Source organism: Nyctibius grandis, chromosome 11, assembly GCF_013368605.1.
Source record: "Nyctibius grandis isolate bNycGra1 chromosome 11, bNycGra1.pri, whole genome shotgun sequence".
In the NCBI taxonomy this organism is placed as follows: domain Eukaryota; kingdom Metazoa; phylum Chordata; class Aves; order Nyctibiiformes; family Nyctibiidae; genus Nyctibius; species Nyctibius grandis.
This window is the reverse complement of record NC_090668.1, coordinates 2,782,776-2,807,958: the sequence shown is the minus strand read 5'-3', so window position 1 is coordinate 2,807,958 and position 25,183 is coordinate 2,782,776. Positions and strand designations below refer to the sequence as shown.

General features: G+C 62.7%; 2 protein-coding genes across 2 annotated transcripts; both read right to left on the bottom strand.

Moving 5' to 3' along the window:
- Positions 1 to 973: 973 nt before the first annotated feature.
- Positions 974 to 15,803, bottom strand: EIF4B (eukaryotic translation initiation factor 4B). Its single transcript, XM_068410716.1, has 9 exons — positions 15,719 to 15,803; positions 11,043 to 11,180; positions 9,431 to 9,639; positions 7,314 to 7,430; positions 6,513 to 6,567; positions 5,342 to 5,485; positions 4,040 to 4,150; positions 2,699 to 2,878; positions 974 to 1,332 (listed from the first exon to the last, which is right to left on the bottom strand). The coding sequence occupies exons 1-9, from the start codon at positions 15,729 to 15,731 to the stop codon at positions 974 to 976; spliced, it is 1,326 nt and encodes a 441-aa protein (XP_068266817.1). The 5' UTR covers positions 15,732 to 15,803.
- Positions 15,804 to 17,494: 1,691 nt separating this feature from the next.
- KRT18 (keratin 18) lies at positions 17,495 to 24,353 on the bottom strand. Its single transcript, XM_068410715.1, has 7 exons — positions 23,931 to 24,353; positions 22,829 to 22,911; positions 20,668 to 20,824; positions 20,413 to 20,577; positions 18,936 to 19,061; positions 18,591 to 18,814; positions 17,495 to 17,597 (listed from the first exon to the last, which is right to left on the bottom strand). The coding sequence occupies exons 1-7, from the start codon at positions 24,351 to 24,353 to the stop codon at positions 17,495 to 17,497; spliced, it is 1,281 nt and encodes a 426-aa protein (XP_068266816.1).
- Between the last annotated feature and the right edge of the window lie 830 nt (positions 24,354 to 25,183).

Here is a 25,183-nt window from a genome sequence, read left to right as displayed (position 1 = left end):
GGCAGGGGGCAGCAAAGGGGGGCAGAGAACCCCGAGGGGGGTCAGAGCACCCTGAGGGGGTTCAGAGCACCCTGAGGGGGTTTTAAGAGCACCCCGAGGGCGTTCAGAGCACCCTGAGGGGGGTCAGAGCATCTCGAGGGGGTTTAAGAGCACCCCGAGGGGGTTCAGAGCACCCAAGGGGGTCTAAGAGCACCCTGAGGGGGGACAGAGCACCCCGAGGGGGTTTAGAGCACCTTGAGGGTGTTTAGAGCACCCCGAGGGCGGTTTAGAGCACCCCAAGGGGGTATAAGAGCACCCTGAGGGGGTTTAGAGCACCCCAAAGGTGTTTAGAGCACCCTGAGGGGGTTCAGAGCACCCCAAGGGGGTTTAAGAGCACCCCCAAGGAAGTCCAGAACACCCCGAAGGTGTTTTAGAGCACCTCGAGTGCGTTTAGAGCACCCTGAGGGGGTTTCAGAGCACCCTGAGGGGGTTTAGAGCACCCCAAGGGGGTTCAGAGCACCCTGAAGGGGTTGAGAGCACCCCGAGGGCATTTATAACACCCCAAGGGGGTTTAGAGCACCCCAAGGAGGTTCAGAGCACCCCGAGGGGGTTTAGAGCACCCCGAGGGGACGTCAGAGCACCCTGAGGGGGTTCAGAGCACCCCAAGGAGGTTTAAGAGCACCCCAAGGGGGTTTAGAGCACCCAAGGGGGTCTAAGAGTCACCTGAGGGCATTTTAGAGCACCCCAAGGGTGTTTTAGAGCACCCCGAGAATGTTCAGAGCACCCTAATGGGGTTTAAGAGCACCCTGAGGGGCTCAGAGCACCCAAAGGGTGTTCAGAGCACCTCGAGGGGGTTCAGAGCACCCCAAGTGTTTAGAGCACACTGAGGGCATTTAGAGCACCCCAAGGGGCTTCAGAGCACCCTGAGGGGGGTCAGAGCACCCTAAAGGGGGTCAGAGCACCTCGAGGGTGTTTAGAGCACCCCGAGGGGGTGTCACCCGCACTGCCAAGAAGCGAAGAGGTCGAGGGCGCCACCGTAGGTGTGACACGGTGCTCCCAGGGTGGCCAGGGGACCCCAGCACTGCTGGGGCACCCAGAAGCGCCCCGGCCCAGCCCACCTCTCTCGGGGTCGCCGTTCTATCCTCTTATCGTCCTCCAGCTGCCGCTGCAGCTTCTCCTGCTCCTTCTGCAGCCGCTCCTCCACCTCCCGCTCCCTGGCCGCCGTGTCCACCGGTTTGGCCCCCCCGAAGATGGAGGCGGCGCGGCTGGACTGGGGCGCGGGGGCCACGGAGGCTTCCTCCTCCTTGGGAGCGCTGCGGGGCTTCAGGTTGAGCTTCGGCCTCTGAGTGGGACCTGGGATGGAGCGAAGACACCACGAGTGAGGAGGAATCCCACCCTTGGGTGGGCCCAGCAGAGACGGGGGTGATCAGACCCCCCCACCCACAGAATCCCAGAATCACTGAGGGTGGAAGAGCCCTCTGGGACCACCGAGTCCAACCATGGCCCTGCCACCACCATGGCAACTAGACCAGGGCACTAAGGCCCATGTCCAGTCTTGTCTTAAACCCCTCCAGAGATGGTGACTCCACCACCTCCCTGGGCAGCCCCTTCCAATGGCTAATGACCCTTGCTGAGAAGAAATGCTTCCTCATGTCCAACCTGACCCTCCCCTGGCCAAGCTTGAGGCTGTGTCCTCTTGTCCTGGCGCTGGTTGCCTGGGAGAAGAGGCCGACTCCCACCCCACTACACCCTCCCTTCAGGTAGTTGTAGACTGCACTAAGGTCACCTCTGAGCCTCCTCTTCTCCAGGCTAAACACCCCCAGCTCCCTCAGCCGTTCCTCGCAGGTCAGACCCTCCAGACCCTTCCCCACCTTGGTCGCCCTCCTCTGCACTCGCCCCAACACCTCAACATCTCTCTTGAAGTGCGGGGCCCACAACTGGACACAGGATTCAAGGTGCGGCCTCACCAGTGCCGAGTACAGAGGGACGATCCCTTCCCCAGAGCAGCTGACCACACTATTCCTAATAGAGGCCAGGAAGCCATTGGCCACCTTGGCCACCTGGGCACGCTGCTGGCTCACGTTCAGCCGCTGGCGATCAGCACCCCCAGGGCTCTCTCTAACCCCTCTTCCCCAGCCTGTAGCGCTGCGGGGGGTTGGTGTGGCCCAAGTGTCAGACCCGGCCCTTGTTCTTGTTGAACCTCACGCCATTGCTCTCGGCCCATCGACCCAACCTGTGCAGACCCCTCTGCAGACCCTTCCTGCCCTCCAGCAGATCCACACTCCCACCCAGCTCGGGGTCAGCTGCACATTCACTGAGGGTGCCCTCAATCCCTACGTCTGGATCATCTCTAAAGATATTGAACAGCACCAGCCCCAGAACTGAGCCCTGGGCAACACCGCTAGTGACCGGCCGCCAGCTGGACTTGGCCCCATTCCCCACCACTCTCTGGGCCAGTTTTTAACCCATCCAAGAGTCCACCCATCCAAGCTCCAAGCAGCCAGTTTGTCTGGGAGGATGCTGGGGGAGACAGTGTCGAATGCCTCACTGGAGTCTGGACAGATCCAGCCACAGCCCTGCCCTCGTCTGCTGAGAGGGTCACTTGGGCATAGAAGGAGACCAGGTTGGTCAAGACACCACGAGTGAGGAGGAATCCCACCCTGAGGTGGTCCCAGCGGAGCCAGGGGCGATCAGCCCCCCCCACCCCAAGAGCCATCACCTCTGTCCTCGCGGCGGAAATCATCCCGGCCGTAATCATCCCGCGAGTTCCACCGGTCCATGCGGTCATCCCGCCGGTCATAGCGGTCATCGTAGCGGTCGCTGCCCCCTCGGTAGTCGTCGTCCCGGCGGTAGCCGCTGCCGAAGGCCCTCCTGCCGCTGCCTATCCTGGAGTCGTAGCCTGCGGGAGGGAGGGGGACGCGTCCCGGTGAGCCCCGACCCCCCCGAAGCCGGCGGGGAGCAGGAGGGGACCTTCCTGCTGGCCAGTGGCTTCTTAACGCAACGGGGCTAAAACCTGGGCTAGAGCAAGGCCGGGGACTAAAGGGGCCTGGAGAGGAAAAGCAACAGCTCATCTGATAGTTGTGGAATGGGTTGGGATGGGAAGGATCTTGGAGATCATCGAGCCCAACCGTTACCCCAGCCCTGCCAAGGCCACCACTAGCCCATGGCCCTCAGCACCACATCTACACGGCTTTTAAATCCCCCCAGGGATGGGGACTCCACCACTGCCCTGGGGAGCCTGTTCCAACGCTTGACAACCCTTTGGGGGAAGAAATTGTCCCTGATCTCCAACCTAAACCTCCCCTGGGGCAACTTGAGGCCGTTTCCTCTCGTCCCATCGCTTGTTACCTGGGAGAAGAGACCGATCCCCCCCTCGCTACACCCTCCTTTCGGGCAGTTGTAGAGAGCGAGAAGGTCTCCCTTCAGCCTCCTCTTCTCCAGGTTAAACCCCCCCAGCTCCCTCAGTCGCTCCTCACAAGCTCTCCAGACCCTTCTGCTTGTGCTCCAGACCCTTCACCACCTTCGTTGCCCTTCTCTGCACTCGCTCCAGCACCTCAAGGTCTTTCTTGTCGTGAGGGGCTCAAAACTGCACCCAGGATTCGAGGTGCGGCCTCACCAGTGCCGAGTCCAGGGGGACAATCCCTGCCCTGGTCCTGCTGGCCACACTAGTGCTGACACAAGCCAGGATGCTGGTGGCCTTCTTGGCCACCTGGGCACAGTGCTGGCTCATATTCAGCCGCCCATCGACCAACACCCCCAGGTCCTTTCCCACCAGGCACTTCCCAGCCACTCTTCCCCAGCCTGTAGCGGTGTGTGGGGTTGTTGTGCCCCCAGGGCAGGTCCCAACACTTGTTGCCCCTCCCACAGTGGCCTCAGCCCATCGCAGCCTGTCCCCACCCCTCCTCAGAGCCATCCTCCCCTCACGCACATCAACAACCCACCCAACCTCCCTCACACCCCCTCCCCAGTATGGGAAGGTAACTGGGCCACGCTGGGCACCCCCTCCGCCGCGGCAGAGCCTCCCCCTCCCCACCCCAGCGACCCCCCGGGCACGTCTCACCCCGGTCGTAGTCCCTGCTCCGGTCATCGTAGCGGTCCCTGCCCCCAAAGCCACGGTCCATGTCCCTCCGTGGCCCGTCGCGATACCGGTCGTCGTAGCGATCCCGATACCCTGCGGAAGGGCGGGGGGCCAGTGTGAGCGGGGGCAGCTCGGGGGAAGCCAGCACCATCTCCCCCTCAGGTGACAGCGGCGAGGATCCTCCTGCGCTCGTTAACGTGAGCGACAAACCCCTTAACGAAGCAGGAAAATCCTGCTGCCAGAGGCACGATGGCGCCGACCCGCTCGCCCTGACAACGATCCACCCGGGGAATGAGCTCCCGGCATTAACGAGGTCCCCCCTCAGTCTCCTCTTCTCCAAGGTGAAGAGACCCAGCTCCCTCAGCCTCTCCTCAGAAGGGAGATGTTCCACCCCTTTAATCACCTTCGTGGCTCTGCGCTGGACTCTCTCTAGCAGTTCCCTGTCCTTGAACTGAGGGGCCCAGAACTGGACACAATATTCCAGATGCGGCCTCACCAGGGCAGAGTAGAGGGGGAGGAGAACCTCTCTTGACCTGCTAACCACACCCCAGGATGCCATTGGCCTTCTTGGCCACAAGGGCACACTGCTGGCTCATGGTCATCCTGTTGTCCACTAGGACCCCCAGGTCCCTTTCCCCTACGCTGCTCTCCAACAGGTCTGTCCCCAGCTTATACTGGTCCATGGGGTTGTTCTTGCCCAGATGCAGGACTCTACACTTGCCCTTGTTATATTTCATTAAATTTCTCCCCACCCAACTCTCCAGATTGTCCAGGTCTCTCTGAATGGCAGCACTGGTGTGTCAGCCACTCCTCCCAGTTTGGTGTCATCAGCGAACTTGCTGACAGTGCACTCTATTCCCTCATCCAAGTCATTCATGAATATATTGAATAGAACTGGTCCCAGTACCGACCCTTGAGGGACTCCACTAGACACAGGCCTCCAACTGGGCTCTGTCCCACTGACCACCACTCTCTGGCTTCTTTCCTTCAGCCAGTTCACAATCCACCTCACTAACCGATCATCCAGACCACACTTCCCCAGTTTAGCTGCGAGGATGATGGGGGAGACCGTGTCAAACGCTTTACTGACATCAACAGACCACATCCACAGCTTGACCATCATCTATCCACTGGGTTACGTCCTCATAAAAGGCTCTCAGGTGGGTTAAGCATGACTTCACCTTGGTGAAGCCACAACCAGCTCCTTCCTCCTCCTCCTGATCCCCTCAGCCGCCGTCTCAGGGCACTGACGGCACCAACCCCGCTCTTTCCGTGCCCACTCACTGTCCCCGAAGCTGTCGTCGCCGCGGCGGGGCGGGTAATCATCGAAGCTGTCGGTGGCGGCGGGACGGGCTCTCCAGTCGCTCTCGAACCTCTCGGAATCCCGGAAGCGATCCCGGTCTCTGCCGAAGCAGCGATCGTCCCGATCTGCCGGGAGAAGGGAAGGACGTTTCAGCTTGACCCACAAGGAATCCCACAATCAACCAGGTTGGCAGAGCCCTCTGGGCTCATCGAGTCCAACCGTTGCCCTGACACCACCATGGCAACTAGACCAGGGCACTAAGTGCCATGGCCAGTCTTGTCTTAAACCCCTCCAGAGATGGTGACTCCACCACCTCCCTGGGCAGCCCCTTCCAGTGTCTCATGACCCTTGCTGAGAAGAAATGCTTGGAAAGGAGCTTTTGGTTGGAAAGGACCTTTAAGATCATTGAGTCCAACCACTAATCCAGCCCTGCTAAGGCCACCACTAACCCATGGCCCTCAGCACCACATCTACACGGCTTTTAAATCCCCCCAGGGATGGGGACTCCACCACTGCCCTGGGCAGCCCCTTCCAATGTCTAATGACCTTTAAGATCATCCCAGAATCACTGAGGTTGGAAGAGCCCTCTGGGCTCATCGAGTCCAACCATTGCCCTGACACCACCATGGCAACTAGACCAGGGCACTAAGTGCCATGGCCAGTCTCGTCTTAAACCCCTCCAGAGATGGTGACTCCACCACCTCCCTGGGCAGCCCCTTCCAATGGCTAATGACCCTTGCTGAGAAGAAATGCTTCCTAATGTCCAACCTGACCCTCCCCTGGCCAAGCTTGAGGCTGTGTCCTCTTGTCCTGGCGCTGGATGCCCGGGAGAAGAGGCTCAAGTGAAAGCACAAGCCGCCCTCTCTGAATTCACCCGTCCTTATCAGCAGGAACCGCCAACGCTCCCAAAAGCCCTTGGCCAAGTTAATTAGCGCGATTAGGGACAGCACAGGGGCGGGGGAGGAACCAAGGCGGCGGCGTTAGATAAGTGCCGGCGAGGAAAACCTCCCAGCCGGGCCCTGCGGTGGGGCAGGCGGGTGCCAAGCCCGCGCCAGGGCTCAGCCCCGGTGACCCGGGCCGTGATGGCAGCGATTTGTCCCTCCGTGGCCAAGGCGATGGCCAAGGTGAAGGGCAGAGTCGGGGGATACGCACCTTTGTCCTGAGCTTGATCAGCAACGTCCACTCGTATCCTTCTGTTCCCTAGAGACTGGAAACAACACGAGGGGTCAGGCCTGCGGCCCCAGAGTGGGGCGAGAAGAGCCTGATCCCAGCATGGGGGAATCATGGAATGGGTTGGGTTGGGAAGGACCTTGGAGATCATCAAGTCCAACCCTTAACCCAGCGCTGCCAAGGCCACCACTACCCCATGGCCCTCAGCACCACATCGACACGGCTTTTAAATCCCCCCAGGGATGGGGACTCCACCACTGCCCTGGGCAGCCTGTTCCAACGCTTGACAACCCTTTGGGGAAGAAATTGTCCCTGATCTCCAATCGAAACCTCCCCTGGGGCAACTTGAGGCTGTTTCCTCTTGTTCCTGGGAGAAGAGACCGACCCCCCCTCGCTACACCCTCCTTTCAGGCAGTTGTAGAGAGCGAGAAGGTCTCCCCTCAGCCTCCTTTTCTCCAGACTAAACACCGCCAGGTCCCTCAGCCGCTCCTCACAAGCTCTCCAGACCCTTCTCCTCGTGCTCCAGACCCTCCACCAGCTCCGTTGCCCTTCTCTGGCCTCTCCCCACTCAAACACCGCCCGAGCAGAGAGCAGGCAGCTCATACAACACCTTAAAACCCCTTTCTGCCCCGTTTAAGCCTCCCTTGAGCAGGCCCAGCCATCGCTCCACAACACGACACCCCGTGACGCCTCTTCAGCACCCAGGAAGGTGCCTGGTGTGAGGGGTGGGGGGATTTGGGGGGCTCCAAGCACCAATCCTGCTCTGTCAGGGGTCGGACTCACCTCTTCATTGAGGCTCAGAGCCTGGAACAAGGAGTCGATGTCTTCGAATTCGGCATAACCAAAACCTTTCAACCTCTCCGGGTTGGTCGGCTCCCGCGGCAAACGCACGGCGCTGATCTGCGGTGGGGGAGAGAGGAGAGCCCTGGTCAGAGCCTCAACGCCACGGCAAGGATGGAGTTAGTGGAGACCGCGGCCACGGGCTGGAGGCAGCAGGAGCCACGTCCCTTTGCATCCCCACCCACCTTCACAGCCCATCCCAAGCTCCTGAGAAAAAAAAACCCGTTGAAAACCAGCCCCTGATGTGTTCGAGCGAGATGTTGGGTGTTGGGCACTCATGTTATTACAGTCCAAGGAGGAGGGGACGCTGCCTCAGCAGGCACAGAATCCCAGGATCACTGAGGGTGGCAGAGCCCTCTGGGACCATCGAGTCCAACCGTTGCCCTGACACCACCATGGCAACCAGACCAGGGCACTAAGTGCCATGGCCAGTCTTGTCTCAAACCCCTCCAGAGATGGTGACTCCACCACCTCCCTGGGCAGCCCCTTCCAATGGCTAATGACCCTTGCTGAGAAGAAATGCTTCCTGATGTCCAACCTGACCCTCCCCTGGCCAAGCTTGAGGCTGTGTCCTCTTGTCCTGGCGCTGGTTGCCTGGGAGAAGAGGCCGACTCCCACCCCGCTACACCCTCCCTTCAGGTAGTTGTAGACTGCACTAAGGTCACCTCGGAGCCTCCTCTTCTCCAGGCTAAACACCCCCAGCTCCCTCAGCCGTTCCTCGCAGCTCAGACCCTCCAGACCCTTCCCCACCTTGGTCGCCCTCCTCTGCACTCGCTCCAACCCCTCAACATCTCTCTTGAAGTGCGGGGCCCACAACTGGACACAGGATTCAAGGTGCGGCCTCACCAGTGCCGAGTACAGAGGGACGATCCCTGCCCCAGACCGGCTGGCCACACTAGTCCTAAGAGAGGCCAGGAAGCCATTGGCCACCTTGGCCACCTGGGCACGCTGCTGGCTCACGTTCAGCCACTGGCGATCAGCACCCCCAGGGCTCTTTCTCACCACTCTTCCCCAGCCTGTAGCGCTGCGGGGGGTTGGTGTGGCCCAAGTGTCAGACCCAGCCCTTGTTCTTGTTGAACCTCACGCCGTTGGTCTCAGCCCATCTACCCAACCTGTGCAGACCCCTCTGCAGACCCTTCCTGCCCTCCAGCAGATCCACACTCCCACCCAGCTCGGGGTCAGCTGCACATTCACTGAGGGTGCCCTCGATCCCTACGTCTGGATCATCTATAAAGATATTGAACAGCCCCGGCCCCAGAACTGAGCCCTGGGGAACACCGCTGGTGACCAGCACCAGTTGGACTTTGCCCCATTCCCCACCACTTTCTGGGCCAGTTTTTAACCCATCCAAGAGTCCCCCCAGCCAAGCCCTGAGCAGACAGTTTGTCTGGGAGGATGCTGGGGGAGACAGTGTCGAATGCCTCACTGGAGTCTGGACAGATCCAGCCACAGCCCTGCCCTCGTCTGCTGAGCGGGTCACTTGGTCATGGAAGATCAGGTTGGTCAAGCAGGACCTGCCTTCCATGAATCCATGTTGGCAGGACGGGTTAGACCTTCACCCTCCCCACCTCCTCCCTGAGTAACTCCAAAGCTCCAATATTCTTAAAATTTTGGGGAAAAAAAAGGCATTTTGGTGGTGGCAGTTGCAGGGTCCCCGGGAGCGTCCCCTGCCCTCGGCCACAGGATCTCTGGGAAACCCGTGAGAGGAGCGGAGCCATCCCCGGGCCGAAGTGGAGACGTTGAAATTATATATAAGAAGGGGCAGAAAATGCCAGTGAGGCAGAGGAGGAGGGGAAAAAAGTGAGGAAGAGGAGAGGGAATGGCGATGTCAGAGGAGGAGGAGGTGCCAGAGCCGGTCACAGAGTAGCAAGTCTGTTTTAATTAGTAATAAATTAGTAATAAATTAGTAATAAATTAGTAGTAAATTAATAATAAAATTAGTTTTCCCCAAGCAGAGACTGTTTTGGTCGGGAGGAGCACAACGGGTTGATCCCAGCAGCCCAAAGTCATGGGGTTTCCACCCCCGTCCCCCCCCGCCCCGGCTCCGAGCCGTCACTCACGTTAAGTCCTCTAAAGAAATCCTTGATGGACTCTTCCGTCACGTCGTAGGGGAGGTTTCCCAGAAAGGCGGTGTAAGGAGGGGACTTGGGGAGGCGGCTTCTGTCTATGTTGGGTTCCCGAGCAGCCCGCGGGGCGGTGGGGAGGATGGAGCGGTCGATCGGAGGCGCCCGGTACACGTCGTCGTCGTTACTGTGCCAAGTGGTGGAAACTAGAAGAGAAAAACACAGTAAATCACCCCAAAAAAACCCAACGTCGTCGTCCTCGGTGCACAAACACCCAGGAGCTGCACGTTAAAGCCCTGAGATTCACCTGGGTGAGGTGTTCGACCCACAAGGCACCGGCAGCCCCCGGAGCAGGCTGACACCATGAGGGAGAGCGGACGTTTAGGCCGGTGACCCCGTTTAATAAAGGATTTAAACCTTCCCGGGATTAATTCCCTAGATGATCCAGACGTAGGGATCGAGGGCACCCTCAGTGAATGTGCAGCTGACCCCGAGCTGGGTGGGAGTGTGGATCTGCTGGAGGGCAGGAAGGGTCTGCAGAGGGGTCTGGACAGGTTGGGTCGATGGGCCGAGACCAACGGCGTGAGGTTCAACAAGAACAAGGGCCGGGTCTGACACTTGGGCCACACCAACCCCCCGCAGCACTACAGGCTGGGGAAGAGTGGTGAGAAAGAGCCCTGGGGGTGCTGATCGCCAGCGGCTGAACGTGAGCCAGCAGCGTGCCCAGGTGGCCAAGGTGGCCAATGGCTTCCTGGCCTCTCTTAGGACTAGTGTGGCCAGTCGGTCTGGGGAAGGGATCGTCCCTCTGTGCTCGGCACTGGTGAGGCCGCACCTTGAATCCTGTGTCCAGTTGTGGGCCCCGCACTTCAAGAGAGATGTTGAGGGGTTGGAGCGAGTGCAGAGGAGGGCGACCAAGGTGGGGAAGGGTCTGGAGGGTCTGACCTGCGAGGAACGGCTGAGGGAGCTGGGGGGTGTTTAGCCTGGAGAAGAGGAGGCTCAGAGGTGACCTTAGTGCAGTCTACAACTACCTGAAGGGAGGGTGTAGTGGGGTGGGAGTCGGCCTCTTCTCCCAGGCAACCAGCGCCAGGACAAGAGGACACAGCCTCAAGCTTGGCCAGGGGAGGGTCAGGTTGGACATGAGGAAGCATTTCTTCTCAGCAAGGGTCGTTAGCCATTGGAAGGGGCTGCCCAGGGAGGTGGTGGAGTCACCATCTCTGAAGGGGTTTAGGAAAAGACTGGACATGGCACTTAGTGCCCTGGTCTAGTTGCCATGGTGGTGTCAGGGCATGGTTGGACTCGATGAGCCCAGAGGTTCTTCCAACCTCAGTGATTCTGGGATTCTAGGTGAAACCCCCCAGCCTGCGAGGCCGGGCCCTAATGAGAGCTCCCTGCGCTCCCCAAGGTTAATTACTCCCCAGAAAAGAAGCAACCAGCAAATCTGGCAACATTCGGGCGCGTTGCCGCGGCTCGTCGGCCGCTCAAGGGCACGGTCAAGCCCTTCCCCACACGTCCCACCCGTTTCTTTTCCCCCTCCAGCACCGAAGCAGCTTCATCCTTGACCTTCTGGCCTCGGTGTTTAACCGACCCGGGGGCCGGGCAGTGGCCGTACCGTCTCCTTCCAGGTCGTCTGTCTCGTCGGCCCAGCTGACGGGTTTGGGGATGTAGGTCGGGCCACCGCCGCTGCCACCGTCCTCGGCCAGAAAGTCCGTCAGGGTGAGGGTCTTGCCCTTCTTGTTCTTCTTTTTCGCTGTCGGGGAGAGAAGGACGGGAGTGAGCGAGGGCCGGGAACGGCCTGGGGTGGGCGGGGGGGGGAGGAGACGCGACACGGGCCACCGGGACGCGACACGGGCCACCCCATCCCCGTTTATTTGCTGTTCCCAAAGGCCCAACGGCCTCGAGTTCAGCACAGCCGAGAATCAAGGCTCCCGTCGCTCAGAGCATGCTCACGCTCTGGGGCTCGGCCGGACCCCCCAACCTCTCCGGGGGCTGTTTGTTGGGGACAGGAGGCGGCAGAGGGAGAAGCCACCCCGCTGCCACCCAGCTGCCACCTTTACCTCCAAAACCAGCACCTTTACCTCCAAAAACGACACTTTACCTCCAAAAACGACAACTTTACCTCCAAAAATGCCACCTTTACCCCCAAAACCGGCACCTTTACCCCCAAAAATGGCAACTTTACCTCCAAAAACGCCACCTTCACCTTCAAACCCAGCACCTTTACCCCCAAAAACGGCACCTTTACCTCCAAAAACGAAACTTTACCTCCAAAAACATCACCTTTACCTCCAAAACTGGCACCTTTACCTCCAAAAATGCCACCTTTACATCCAAAAATGCCACCTTTACCTCCAAAACCAGCACCAGGCCCCCCCGTCCCCCTTCCCAGCCCCCCAAAACCTCATTTTCTGGGTCCCATTTGTCCCTTTTGGGCTCAGTCGGGGTTTAAATCCGCCCTATCCTGCTCCTTCAGCCGGGCGCTGGCAAGACGGAGCCACCCTGACCTCCTGAGCTTGCTCCCAGCGTCTCCAACGATGCTGGGAGCTCCTGGATGTCACCACGAAGCTCCCAGATGCCACCATGGAGCTCCCAGATGCCACCATGGAGCTCTCGGATGCATCACGGAGCTCCCAGATGCCACCATGGAGCTCCCGTTCTCTGACACCCGCCGGATCTTCCTTCCAACACCTCTCAAGACCCCAGAAGGGATGGAGAGCCGAGCCTCAAACCCACCCGTTCCCCAGCTTTGCCTCCAGATGCGCCGTCATAGAATCAGAATCACAGACTGGTTTGGGTTGGGAGGGACCTTAAAGCCCATCCAGTTCCAACCCCCCTGCCACGGGCAGGGACACCTTCCACCACACCAGGTTGCTCCAAGCCCCATCCAACCTGCCCTTGAACACTGCCAGGGAGGGGGCAGCCACAGCTTCTCTGGGCAACCTGGGCCAGGCTCTCACCACCCTCACAGCAAACAATTTCTTCCCAATATCTCATCTCAATCTCCCCTCTTTCAGGTTAAAACCGCTCTTCCTCGTCCCATCACTCCATGCCCTTGTCAAAAGCCCCTCTCCAGCTTTCCTGTAGGTCACCTTCAGGCACTGGAAGGTGCTAGAAGGTCTCCCTGGAGCCTTCTCTTCTCCAGGCTGAACAGCCCCAGCTCTCTCAGCCTGTCTCCAGAGCAGAGGGGCTCCAGCCCTCTGAGCATCTCCGTGGCCTCCTCTGGACTCGCTCCAACAGCTCCGTGTCCTTCTGCTGTTGGAGGCCCCAGAGCTGGACGCAGCACTGCAGGGGGGGTCTCCCGAGAGCGGAGCAGAGGGGCAGAATCCCCTCCCTCGCCCTGCTGGCCACGCTGCTGGGGATGCAGCCCAGGATGCCGTTGGCTTTGGGCTGCCCGCGCACGTTGCCGGCTCATGGTGAGCTTCTCCTCACCCATCACCCCAAGTCCTTCTCCTCAGGGCTGCTCTCACTCCACTCTCCTCCCAGCCTGTGTTTGTGCTTGGGATCGCCCCGACCCACGTGCAGGACCTTGCACTTGGCCTTGTTGAACTCCATGCGGTTCGCACAGGCCCAGCTCTCCAGCCTGTCCAGGTCCCTCTGGATGTCACCCCTTCCCTCCAGCGTGTCACCGCACCGCACAGCTCGGGGTCATCCCCAAACCTGCTGAGGACATGCTCAACCCCGCTCCCGTCCTCCCCTTCCCCACCGGGGCCGTGCCCACAGGAGGCAACTGGGGCACAGAGGAATCCTGGCGGCAGCTCGTCCCCTTATTTCCAGCACCCCCCCACCGTCCCACCCACCCCCCACCCTCCTCCTCGCCGACGTCTCTGGTGCAGCCACGATGGCAAAGCGACGTGGGACGGTGACAGTGACACCCATCAGGGCTGCTCCCCCCTGCTCCAGCTGCCACCCCTTTGGTGGGGGGCTCACGGCAAGACCCTGGCCACACTCCGGAGAAGATCTTGGCAGCGCTTGGTCACACTCTGGCATCTCCAGCTGCTCCCAGGGGCACAAAACCTCAGTGTTGGGGCTCCAGGTGACACGCAAACACCCACAGAGCCGCCCTGGGGGGGGACACCCAGAGATACCCACAGCCCACGGCGTGAGGTTCGACAAGAACAAGGGCCGGGTCTGACACTTGGGCCACACCAACCCCCCGCAGCGCTACAGGCTGGGGAAGAGTGGTGAGAAAGAGCCCTGGGGGTGCTGATCGCCAGCGGCTGAACGTGAGCCAGCAGCGTGCCCAGGTGGCCAAGGTGGCCAATGGCTTCCTGGCCTCTCTTAGGAATAGTGTGGCCAGTCGGTCTGGGGAAGGGATCGTCCCTCTGTACTCGGCACTGGTGAGGCCGCACCTTGAATCCTGTGTCCAGTTGTGGGCCCCGCACTTCAAGAGAGATGTTGAGGGGTTGGAGCGAGTGCAGAGGAGGGCGACCGAGGTGGGGAAGGGTCTGGAGGGTCTGACCTGCGAGGAACAGCTGAGGGAGCTGGGGGGGTTTAGCCTGGAGAAGAGGAGGCTCAGAGGTGACCTTAGTGCAGTCTACAACTACCTGAAGGGAGGGTGTAGCGGGGTGGGAGTCGGCCTCTTCTCCCAGGCAACCAGCGCCAGGACAAGAGGACACAGCCTCAAGCTTGGCCAGGGGAGGGTCAGGTTGGACATTAGGAAGCATTTCTTCTCACAAGGGTCATTAGCCACTGGAAGGGGCTGCCCAGGGAGGTGGTGGAGTCACCATCTCTGGAGGGGTTTGAGACAAGACTGGACATGGCACTTAGTGCCCTGGTCTGGTTGCCATGGTGGTGTCAGGGCCATGGTTGGACTCGATGGTCCCAGAGGCTCTTCCAACCTCAGTGATTCTGTCAGCAAAACCCCGACGTGGTAAGTCCCGTCGGTGCCTTGAAACGGCTCCAACTCCATCGGCCAAAGGGGAAACCCATGGAAAAACGATGGATAAAACACCGGGGGAACTGCAGCAGCAGGAGAAAAAACACCGGAGGGACGTTCTCCGGGTGCCGATCCCCAGGCACAGGGGCCGGGCCGTGGGTTTTACCCCCCCCCGACGCCGCCGAGTCCCCGGCAGTGACGCAGCTCCCGGCGCAGGGTGACGGCGTCGCTCCCGCTGCCCGCGCCGCGTCACGGGGTGGGGGGGAGAAAAACCCCCAACCTGGGCAAAAATCAGCCCCTTCGTGGTGGGTTTAACCCCGCCGAGGGGCAGGGGGGGCCTGGGGGCTGCATCAGCCTCTGTCGGGGGGGGGGTTGACACGGGAAGGGGGGGGTGGAAGTGGCCCCCGTCTGCCCCCCAACAGCCCCCCCGGCAGCTCGGAGCGCCCCCCCCATCACCGAGCCCCCCCCGGGGCTGTTCCGTGGGGTGTCGGGGGTCACACGAGGGAGGGGGTGACCCCCCCCCCGCCCTATAGCGAACCCCAAAGATTTGAGGGGGGGGGGGATGGATAATCTCTGTACCCGCCCCCAGGCTCCAAATGGCGCCCGCAGCTGATCCCCGAGGACCGACGGTGTCACCGGGAGGGCGACGCTCTCCTCGTGCGGGGGCTTTACCGACGGGGGGGGGTGTGTTTGGGGTAAAAAAGGCTAAAAATGGTAAAAAACAGCTCATTGGGGGAGGGGGGGGGCAAGGCAAGAGCCGCCCCTGCGGATGCTGCCCGAGCTCCATCGGATGGGGGACAACCGGGAACGGCGGGACGCAGCCGGGGCCGGGCCCGCACGGCCGGTTTCCCCCCCCAGGTCCCCGGTTCCCCCCCCCGCTCCCCAGGCCCGGCGGCCTCAAGGAGATTCAAGGGTACGGGGGCGGCGGGACGGAGCCGGAACGGCTCCGGTACAGGCCCAGGGCTGGGGGGGGGGGATCCGGTACAGGGCCCCCCCCGGTACCGGCGGCCGCGTGCGCGCACCCACGTGGGCCCCGCCCCCCCCCCCCCCGCCTGCGCAGTGACGCGCCCGTCGCTTCCCTCCGCTGTGTGTGTCCCCCCCCCCCCCAACCCCGCACGTCAATCACCGGCGGCGCGCGCCCCCCCGCCAATAGGAAGCGGGAGCGCGCGGGGGGGGGGGGGGGGCGGGGGGGAGCGGCCGCGCGCGCCGTCCCTGAGGTGACGGGTTGGGGGAGGGGAAGGGGGGGGGGGCCGGTTCTTCGCCGCTGCCGCCGCCCCCCCCCGCCGCCCCACTCCGGGAAGCGGCAGCGCCCGGTGCTGCCATGGCGGGGGGGAAGGGCGGGGGGATCGGTACCGGGCCGGGGGGGGCCCCGCGGAGGCCGCCGGGCGGGGGCGGCGCCGCGCAGCGCTCACCTGAGGCCGCCATGTTGGGCCGAGGCAGAGAAGGCAAAGGACCCGGATGGCGGCGGCACGTGACCAGCAGCGCCCCGCCCACACGGGGCAGCGCGGGGGGCGGGGCCAGGGCGCGGGGGGCGGGGCCAGGGCGCGGGGGGCGGGGCCAGGGCGCGGCGGGCAGCACCTGATTCTGCGTTTGGCGGCGCCGCCCGCGCCGCGATCGGGCCGGGGGGGACTCGGGCGGGCACCGGCACCGCGTGTGCAACGCACCAGCACCCCCCTGTGCACCGCAACCCTCGTGCAACGCACCGGCACCCCCTTGTGCACTGTGATCCCCGTGAAATGCACCGGCACTCCCTGTGCACCGCAATCCTGGTGCAATGCACCAGCACTGCCCGTGCACCGTGACCCTCGTGCAATGCACCGGCACCCCAAGTGCACCACAATCCTCGTGCAAGGCCCTAGTACTCCCAGTGCACCATGAGCACTGTGACCCTCGTGCAACACACTTGCACTCCCTGTGCACCACCACCCCCCGCGCACCAACATCCCCTTGTGCATCGTGACCCTCGTGCAACACACCAGCACCCCCCGTGCAACGCACTGGCACACCATGTGCACCACAATCCTCGTGCAAGGCATTAACACGCCCCTGTGCATCAAGACCCTCGTGCAATGCACAAGCATCCTCCGAGCTCTGTGACCCTCATGCACTGCACCGGCACCTTCTGTGCACCGTGACCCTCGTGCAATGCACCAGCACTCCCCGTGCATGAGCACCTCTGTGCAATGCACCAGCACCCCCCTGTGCACCGCAACCCTCGTGCAAGGCATTAACACGCCCCTGTGCATCATGACTCTCGTGCAATGCACCAGCACCCCCCGTGCATCGTGCCCCCCCCGTGTCACGGCCTGTCCCCGTGCCCCGTCCCCCCTCCCCACGCTCGTGCCGCGCACACTCACCCCCCTGCGCCCCCCGGCCGTGGGGCAGCACCGCGGGGGCAGCCACCGGCTCCCACTGGCCCCAGTTCCTGCTGGCGCAGGGAGCGGGAGGAGGGGGCTGCTCCGTCCGTCTGTCTGTCTGCCACCCCCCACCCCCTGCCCCACATCTGCCCAGCTGTGCGTCCCTCTGTCCACCCACCCACCCTCCATCCCTCCATCCCGTTGTCCGTCCAGCTCCAGCCACCCGGCAACCCCCCACCCACTGTCCGTCCGTCCGTCCCATAGTCCACCCACCCAGCTCTGTCCACCTGGGCACCCACCTGTCCGTCTGTCCACCCCCCCACCCGCCACATCACCCATCCTCCATCCTCCATCCATCCATCCTCCCTCCATCCTCCATCCCTTCTCCATCCTCCATCCCTTCTCCATCCATCCTCCATCCATCCTCCATCCATCCTCCATCCCTTCTCCATCCTCCATCCATCTTCCATCCATCCATCCTCCATCCTCCATCCATCCTCCATCCCTCCTCCATCCATCCTCCATCCATCTTCCATCCATCCATCCTCCATCCATCCTCCAACCCTTCTCCAACCTCCATCCATCCTCCATCCATCTTCCATCCATCCCTCCTCCATCCATCCTCCATCCTCCATCCATCCTCCACCCATCCTCCATCCTCCCTCCTCCATCCATCCTCCATCCATCCCACCCTCCCCCAGCAGAAGGACACACCAAGATGGAACCTCTCCCCAGGGGTGGGGGGAGGGAATTGTCCTTTTATTTGGTGGGTGGGTGGGTCCTCAGGGTGCCCCCCCAGGGTGCCGGGGAGCCAGGGCGCCCCCTCCCAGCTCAGAGCACCCGCACCTTCACCTCCCTGGTCTCGGTCACCACCCTGCTGTCCAGCACCCTCTGCGGGGGGGAGGTGGTCTCCTTCTCCAGGGCGTCCTGCAGGCTGCGGGGTGGGGTGGGGTGGGGGGCTGAGGGGGCTGGGGGGCACCTCGGGTGGCCTCCCCCCCCCCCAGCTCCCATCAGACATGTCCCACCCTCCCCTCGCCAGTGTCACCCCAAGGAACCAAGAGGTGACAGAGCTGGAGCTTCCTGGAGGATGGGCTGGGACATCCCATCACCTGGGGCTCATCCCTGCTAGATGCCACCACTGTCCCCTCACTGTCCCCAGAGTGTCCCTCAGGATGGAGCTGGGACATCCCATCACCTGGGGATCATCCCTCCTAGATGCCACCATGGTCCCCTCGCCATCCCAAGATCATCCTGAAGGATGGGACCTGGGACATCCCATCACCCAGGGGACATCCCCACTGGATGCCGCCACTGTCCCCTCACCGTCCCCAGAGTGTCCTTCAGGACGGAGCTGGGACATCCCATCACCTGGGGCTCATCCCCACTGGATGCCACCACTGTCCCCTCATGACCCCAAGAGTGTCCCTCAGGATGGATCTGGGACATCCCCTCACCCAGGGCTCATCCCTTTTAGATGCCACCACTGTCCCCTTGCTGTCCCCAGAGCATTGTGGGTGATGGGACCTGGGACATCCCATCACCCGGAGCTCATCCCTTCTAGATGCCACCACTGTCCCCTCGCCATCCCAAGACCATCCTGAAGGATGGGACCTGGCACATCCCATCACTTGAGGCTCATCCCCTCTGGATGCCACCACCATCCCCTCACCACCCCAAGAGCGTCCTTCAGGATGGACCTGGCACATCCCATCACCTGGAGCTCATCTCTTCTGGATGCCACCCCTGTCCCCTCATGACCCCAAGAGTGTCCCTCAGGATGGAGCTGGGACATCCCATCACCTGGGGCTCATCCCTGTTGGATGCCACCACTGTCCCCTCACCATTCCAAGCCCACCCTTCATGCCAGATCCAGGCCACCCTCCCCGTGATGTCACCTCCCCATCCCACCCCACCCCACCCCCTCTACCTGAACTCCTCTCCACCCTCCAGCAGCTGCCGGTAGGTCGCGATCTCGGCCTCCAACTTGCCCTTGACGTTGAGCAGCGCCTGGTACTCCTCGGCCTGACGCTGCACCTCACCCCGCACCTGCCCCAGCTCCGCCTCGGCCCGCAGGATCAGGCCGTTGAGCTGCTCCATCTGCAGCCCGTAGCGGTTCTCCACCTCCAGCAGGTTGGCTTCTAAGCCGGCTTTCTGGAGAGCATCACACCAAGGTTTGTCCCACCACCATGGTGAGCCCATGAGATGGTGGGGTGGCCCCGTGGGGCTGGAGGGGTGTCTGGGGAGGTTGGGGGTCAACTTTGAGGGGGGGAACCTGATTGCGGAGGGACTCCAGGTCGATCTCCAGGGTCTGGACGGAGCGACGGAGGTCCACCACGGTGCTGCGGGCTGCGTCGATGTCCTTGCTGCTCTGCGTGATCTCGATGGTGCTCTCGGTGATCTGGGGAGGGGGACACGTTGTTTGGGGGGGGGTCAACGCCTCGGCCTGGCCCACGGTGACCACTCTGACCCATGGAGAGGGCGCGGGGGGTGAAACCACCCCAGGAAATGCCGACTCCCAAGGACCAGGGTCCTGCATGGGATGGGGTCCTCCAGGAATGTCCCCAGTGTTGGAGCGGGACCCCCTTGGGGAAGGTCCCAATGGGGCTTGGGGTCCCCGATGGGATAGGGGTCACACTGGGAAGGTCTCCAGTGTTGGACCAGAACCCTCTTGGAGAAGGTCTCCATTGGGCTTGGGGTCCCCAATGGGATAGGAGTCCTCCAGGAATGTCCCCAGTGTTGGAGTGGGACCCCCTTGGGGAAGGTCCCCACTGGGGCTTGGGGTCCTCTACGAGATAGGGGTCACCCCAGGAATGTCCCCAGTGTTGGACCAGAACCCTCTTGGAGAAGGTCTCCATTGAGCTTGGGGTCCCCGATGGGATAGGGGTCACCCCAGGAAGGTCCCCGATGTTGGATTGGACCCTCTTGGAGAAGGTCTCAAGGGGGTTTGTAGTCCCCTATGGGATGGGGTCCTCCAGGAATGTCCCCACTGTTGGAGTGGGACCCTCTTGGAGAAGGTCCCTACTGGGGCTTGATGTCCCCTACAGGACAGGAGTCACCCCAGGAAGGTCTCCACCGTTGGACCAGGACCACCTTGGAGAAGGTCCCCACTGGGCTTGGGGTCCCCATGGGATAGAGGTCATCCAGGAATGTCCCCACTGTTAGACCAGGACCCCCTTATGAAGGTCCCCACTGTGGAGTTGGGGTCACACTGGTGTAGGTTTCCCCTGCGGAATGTCCCCGATGTTGGAGCAAGACCCTCTTGGAGAAGGTCCCCATTGGGGCTTGGTGTCCCCTGTGGGATGGGGTCCTCCAGGAATGTCCCCAGTGCTGGACCAGGACCCCCTTGGAGAAGGTCCCCACTGGGCTTTGGGTCCCCTATGGGATAGAGGTCCTCCAGGAAGGTCTCCACCGTTGGACCAGGACCCCCCTGGAGAAGGTCCCCCCTGGGGCTTGGTGTCCCCTGTGGGATGGGGTCCTCCAGGAATGTCCCCGATGTTGGACCAGGACCCCCTTGGGTCAAGTCCTCCTCACGGGGTGCCTTTGGGGAGCACCCTATGTCAGACCGGGGAACCCCCCAATTGAGGTTCCTCCTTGTGGGCCCACCACCCCATTGACCTGGGGGCTGCCACCCCCTTGCCTTGACGTCCCTCAAGGATGACACCCCCATAGAGCATCACCCCATCACCCTGGGGTCCACTGGGCCCCCTTGGGGGCAGGTTTGGGTGGGGTGGGGTGGGGTATGGACCCACCTGCCTCCCCCACTGCTTCTCCAGGTCCTCCAGGTTCTTCTGGGCCAGGGCATCGTACTGCGCCCGCAGCTCCGCCATGACCTTGCCCAGGTCCTGCGACTTGGGCGCGTCCACCTCCACCGTCACCGCCGAGTTGGACACCTGGGCCTGGAGCCCCTTCACCTCCTGGGGGACGGTGGGGTGGGGTCAGTGTCCCCAGGGGTGGGCTCAGTGTCCCCGGGGGTCCCCCCCACCCCCCCCCAGCTCCATCCCCACCTCCTCGTGGTTCTTCCTCATGAAGATGAGCTCCTCCCTGAGGGCCTCGGTCTCGCCCTCCAGCTGCAGCCGCGCCACGTTGGTGTCGTCGAGGACCTTGCGCAGCGCCGCCGTGTCGCCCTCCACCGAGAGGCGGATGGCCAGCTCCGCCTCGTACCTGGGGACACGCTCAGTCCCCACGGCCACCTCCGTGGCCACGGCCTTGTCCTTGTCCCCACCCTCATCCCTGGCCCCATCGATGTTCTTATCCCTGTACCACCTGCACCTCCATCCTCAGCTCCACCCCACCCCACCCCTGTCCTTGTCCCCATCTTTGTCCCTGTCTATGTTCTTGTCCCTGTCTCCATCCTCATCCCTGTGCCCGTCCCTGTCCCTGTCCCCATCCCCACCCCATCCCACCCCTCTCCTCGTCCCCAGCCTTGTCCCTATGTTCTTGTCCCTGTTCCCATCCCTGTCCCTGTCCCCATCCCTGTCCCCATTCCCATTCCCAGCTCTATCCCTGTCCCCATCCCCGTCCCTGTCCCCATCCCTGTCCCTATTCCCATCCCCATTCCCATCCCCATCCCCTCCCCTCTCCCCATTCCCGTCCCCATTCCCGTTTCCCATCACCATCCTCATCCCCAACCCTGTTCCCATCCCTGTCCCCATCCCCACCCCCATTCCCCACCCCAATCCCATTCCCAGCTCCATTCCTATTCCGATCCTTATCCTCATCCCCATTCCCACCCCTATTCCCATCTCCATCCCCGTCCCTGTCCCCATCCCCATTCCCGTTCCCATTCCCACCCCTATTCCCCATTCCCATCCCCATTCCCAGCTCTATTCCCATTCCCCCATTCCTGTTCCCACCCCCATTCCCGTTCCTGTTCCTATTCCCACCCCTATTCCTCACCCACCGCTCCCATCCGCATTCCCATCCCCATCCCTGTCCCCATCCCCATCCCTGCCCCTATTCCCCACCCCAATCCCATTCCCAGCTCCGTTCCTATTCCGATCCTCATCCCCATTCCCACCCCTATTCCCATCTCCATCCCTGTCCCTAGCCCCGTTCCCATTCCCATCCCTGTCCCCGTCCCCAACCCTATTCCCATTCCCAGCTCTATCCCTGTTCCCATCCTCATCCTCATCCCTGTCCCTGTTCCCATCCCCATTCCCTAATCCTATTCCCATTCTCATCCCCATCCCTATTTCCACTCCTATTCCCATCCCCATTCCCATTCCTGTTCCCATCCCCATTCCCACCCTATTCCCATTCCCCCATTCCTGTTCCCATCCCATCCCATCCCCATTCCTGTTCCTATTCCCACCCCTATTCCTCACCCACCGTTCCCATTCCCGTTCCCATTCCCGTTCCCATTCCTGTTCCCCATTCCCTGTTCCCACCCCCATTCCCATCCTCACCCCTATTCCCTACCTTGTTCCCGTTCCCACCCCCATTCCCATCCCTATTCCCAACTCTCTCCCCATCCCCATTCCCATCCCCATTCCTAACCCTGTTCCCGTCTCCGTTCCCATTCCTGTCCCTGTCCCCACTCACAACCCCATCCCCATCCTCATCCCCACCCCCGTCCCTGTTCCTGTCCCCCTCCCCATTCCCGTCCCCATTCCTGTCCCCTTTCCTGTCCCCATTCCCATTCCCATTCCCAACCCCATTCCCAACCCCGTTCCCGTCCCCATTCTTGTGCCCGTTCTTGTTCCCATTCCCGTCCCCATTCCCAACCCCATTCCCGTCCCCATTCCCGTCCCTGTCCCCGTCCCATTCCCATTCCCATTCCCATTCCCAACCCCATTCCTGTCCCCATTCCCGTCCCTGTCCCTGTCCCATTCCCATTCCCGTCCCCATTCCTTTCCCCATTCCCGTCCCCATTCCCAACCCCGTTCCCGTCCCCATTCCTGTCCCTGTCCCCGTCCCATTCCCATTCCCGTTCCCAACCCCATTCCCGTCCCCATTCCCGTCCCCATTCCTGTCCCCATTCCCATTCCCGTTCCCAACCCCATTCCCAACCCCATTCCCGTCCCCATTCCTGTCCCCGTCCCTGTCCCCGTCCCATTCCCATTCCCAACCCCATTCCTGTGCCAGTTCTTGTTCCCATTCCCTTCCCCATCCCCATCCCCATCCCGTCCCCGTCCCCGTCCCCGTCCCCGTCTCGTCCCCCCTCACTTGACCCTGAAGTCCTCGGCCGCCAGCCGGGCGTTATCGACCTGCAGCACGGCCCGGGCGTTCTGCACCGTCGCCTCGAAGATCTGGGGCGGGGACAGGGGACAGGGGGACACGACACCGTCACCGGGGCGCGGGGACCCCCCTGTGCCACCCCCCGGTGCCACCCCCTGGTGCCACCCCGGCAGGTGCCACCTGGCAGGTGCCACCTGGCAGGTGCCCGCGCTGCCACGGGGGGGGACGGGGGGGACCTCGCCCCGGAAAAGCGCCAATAAACCGGGGTGGGGACGGGGGGGACGGGGGGGGACAGGGGGGGGGGACACGGGGGGGACACTGAGGGGGACACGGGGGGGATGTGGCCGCGTCCGGGGTGACCTTGGGCCTGGAGAAGGGGGCGCTGGGGGGTCGTTTTGGGCCCCCCCCCGACACCGCCTGCCCCACGCCCCAGCCATGGGCCCTTGTCACCCCCAAAGCGAAGCCACCCCGGGGACGTCCTGCCCCACATCGGTGACCTCCAGCCCCACATCGGTGACATCCAGCCCCACATTGGTGACATCCCACCCCACGTAGGTGACATCCTGCCCCATATAGGTGACATCCAGCCCCACATTGGTGACATTCAGCCCCACATCAGCGATGTCCAGCCCCCATAAGTGACATATGGCCCCATATAGGTCACATCCTGCCCCACATTGGTGATGTCCAGCCCCACATTGGTGATGTTCAGCCCCACATCGGTGACATCCAGCCCCACATTGGTGACATCCAGCCCCACATCGGTGACACCCAGCCCCACATCGGTGACATATGGCCCCACATTCGTGACACCCAGCCCCACATTGGTGATGTCCAACCCCATATAGGTGACATCCAGCCCCATATAGGTGACACCCAGCCCCACATCAGTGACACCCAGCCCCACACAGGTGACATCCAGCCCCATATATGTGACACCCAACCCCACACCGGTGACGTCCCTCACCTCGGGGTGCAAAGTCCACCCACCCCCACCGCCCGCCGGGTTAATCCTTAACCCCACGGTGATGCCACCACCCTCGCTGCCACCCCCCTTGCCCTTCCCCCCATCCCTACGCGAGGTCCCCACCTTGTCCCGCAGCTCCTCCACGATGTCCCACTGGTGGCCCCAGTCCCGGGTGACGGTGGCCCCTTTCTTGGCCACGGCCTCCCGGATCTGCCCCTCCAGGCGCCGGTTCTCCTGCTCCAACCTCCGCACCTTCTCCAGGTAGGTGGCCAAGCGCTCGTTGAGGTCCTGCATCGTCTCCTTCTCATTGGCCACCACCCCAGGACCCATAAATACGTTCACCCCATAACCAGCCCCATAACCTGCCCCATAACCACCACCACCAGAACTGGTCACGCTGGTGGTGCGGGTGATGGAGACGCGGGACCCCGAGCCCCCGGCCCCGGCGTAGACGCTGGCGGCGCTGCCCGGGGGCCCCCCGCGGGGGCCGGGGGTGGCCGTGGGGCGCTGGGGGCCCCACGAGACGCTGCTGCGGGAGAAGCTCATGGTGACACCGGTGACACCGACGGGGACAACGGCGGCGACGGGAGCGACGGCGGAGACGGACGGACGGACGGACAGGGGGGGACGGACGGGAGTGATATATAGGGTGAGCGGGAGGGGAGGGGACGGGCCCCACGGCACCACCCCGGGCCCCACGGCACCACCCCACGGCACCACCCCACGGCCCCGCTCGGGCCGCACCAGGAAGGTGGGGCCGGATCCAGCCCCGGGCTTTGTTCTTGGGGCAGAGGGAGGGGGCTGGGCCCCATAACCTGGGGGGCGCAGGGTGGCAAGGTGGGGCCCAGCCCCATAACCTGTGGGGCAAAGGGTGGAGGGACAGGGCTCAGCTCCATAACCTGTGGGGCGCAGAGTGGCAAGGTGGGGCTCAGCCCCATAACCTGTGGGGTGCGGCCCCATAACCTGTAGGGCTCAGCCCCATAACCTGTGGGGCACAGAGTGGCAAGGTGGGGCTCAGCCCCATAACCTGTGGGGCACAGGGCAGAGGGACAGGGCTTGGCCCCATAACCTGTAGGGCGCAGGGGGGAGGGACGGGGCTCAGCCCCATAACCTGTAGGGCGCGGGGGGGAGGGACAGGGCTCAGCCCCATAACCTGTGGGCTGCAGCCCCATAACCTGTAGGGCTCAGCCCCATAACCTGTGGGGCGCAGGGTGGCAAGGTGGGGCCCAGCCCCATAACCTGTGGGGCACAGGGTGGAGGAACAGGGCTTGGCCCCATAACCTGTAGGGCGCAGGGGGGAGGGACGGGGCTCAGCCCCATAAGCTGTGGGGCAAAGGGTGGAGGAACAGGGCTTGGCCCCATAACCTGTGGGGCGC

Coding starts and splice junctions, on each gene's coding strand:
- EIF4B (XM_068410716.1), bottom strand. Junction 6,568..7,313: donor CTCTGAGCCTCAATGAAGAG/GTGAGTCCGACC, acceptor TGTTGTTTCCAG/TCTCTAGGGAACAGAAGGAT. Junction 5,486..6,512: donor TGATCAAGCTCAGGACAAAG/GTGCGTATCCCC, acceptor TTCTCCCGGCAG/ATCGGGACGATCGCTGCTTC.
- KRT18 (XM_068410715.1), bottom strand. CDS start 24,353: ATGAGCTTCTCCCGCAGCAGCGTCTCGTGGGGCCCCCAGCGCCCCACG. Junction 20,578..20,667: donor TGAGGAAGAACCACGAGGAG/GTGGGGATGGAG, acceptor ACCGTCCCCCAG/GAGGTGAAGGGGCTCCAGGC. Junction 18,815..18,935: donor TGGAGTCCCTCCGCAATCAG/GTTCCCCCCCTC, acceptor GATGCTCTCCAG/AAAGCCGGCTTAGAAGCCAA.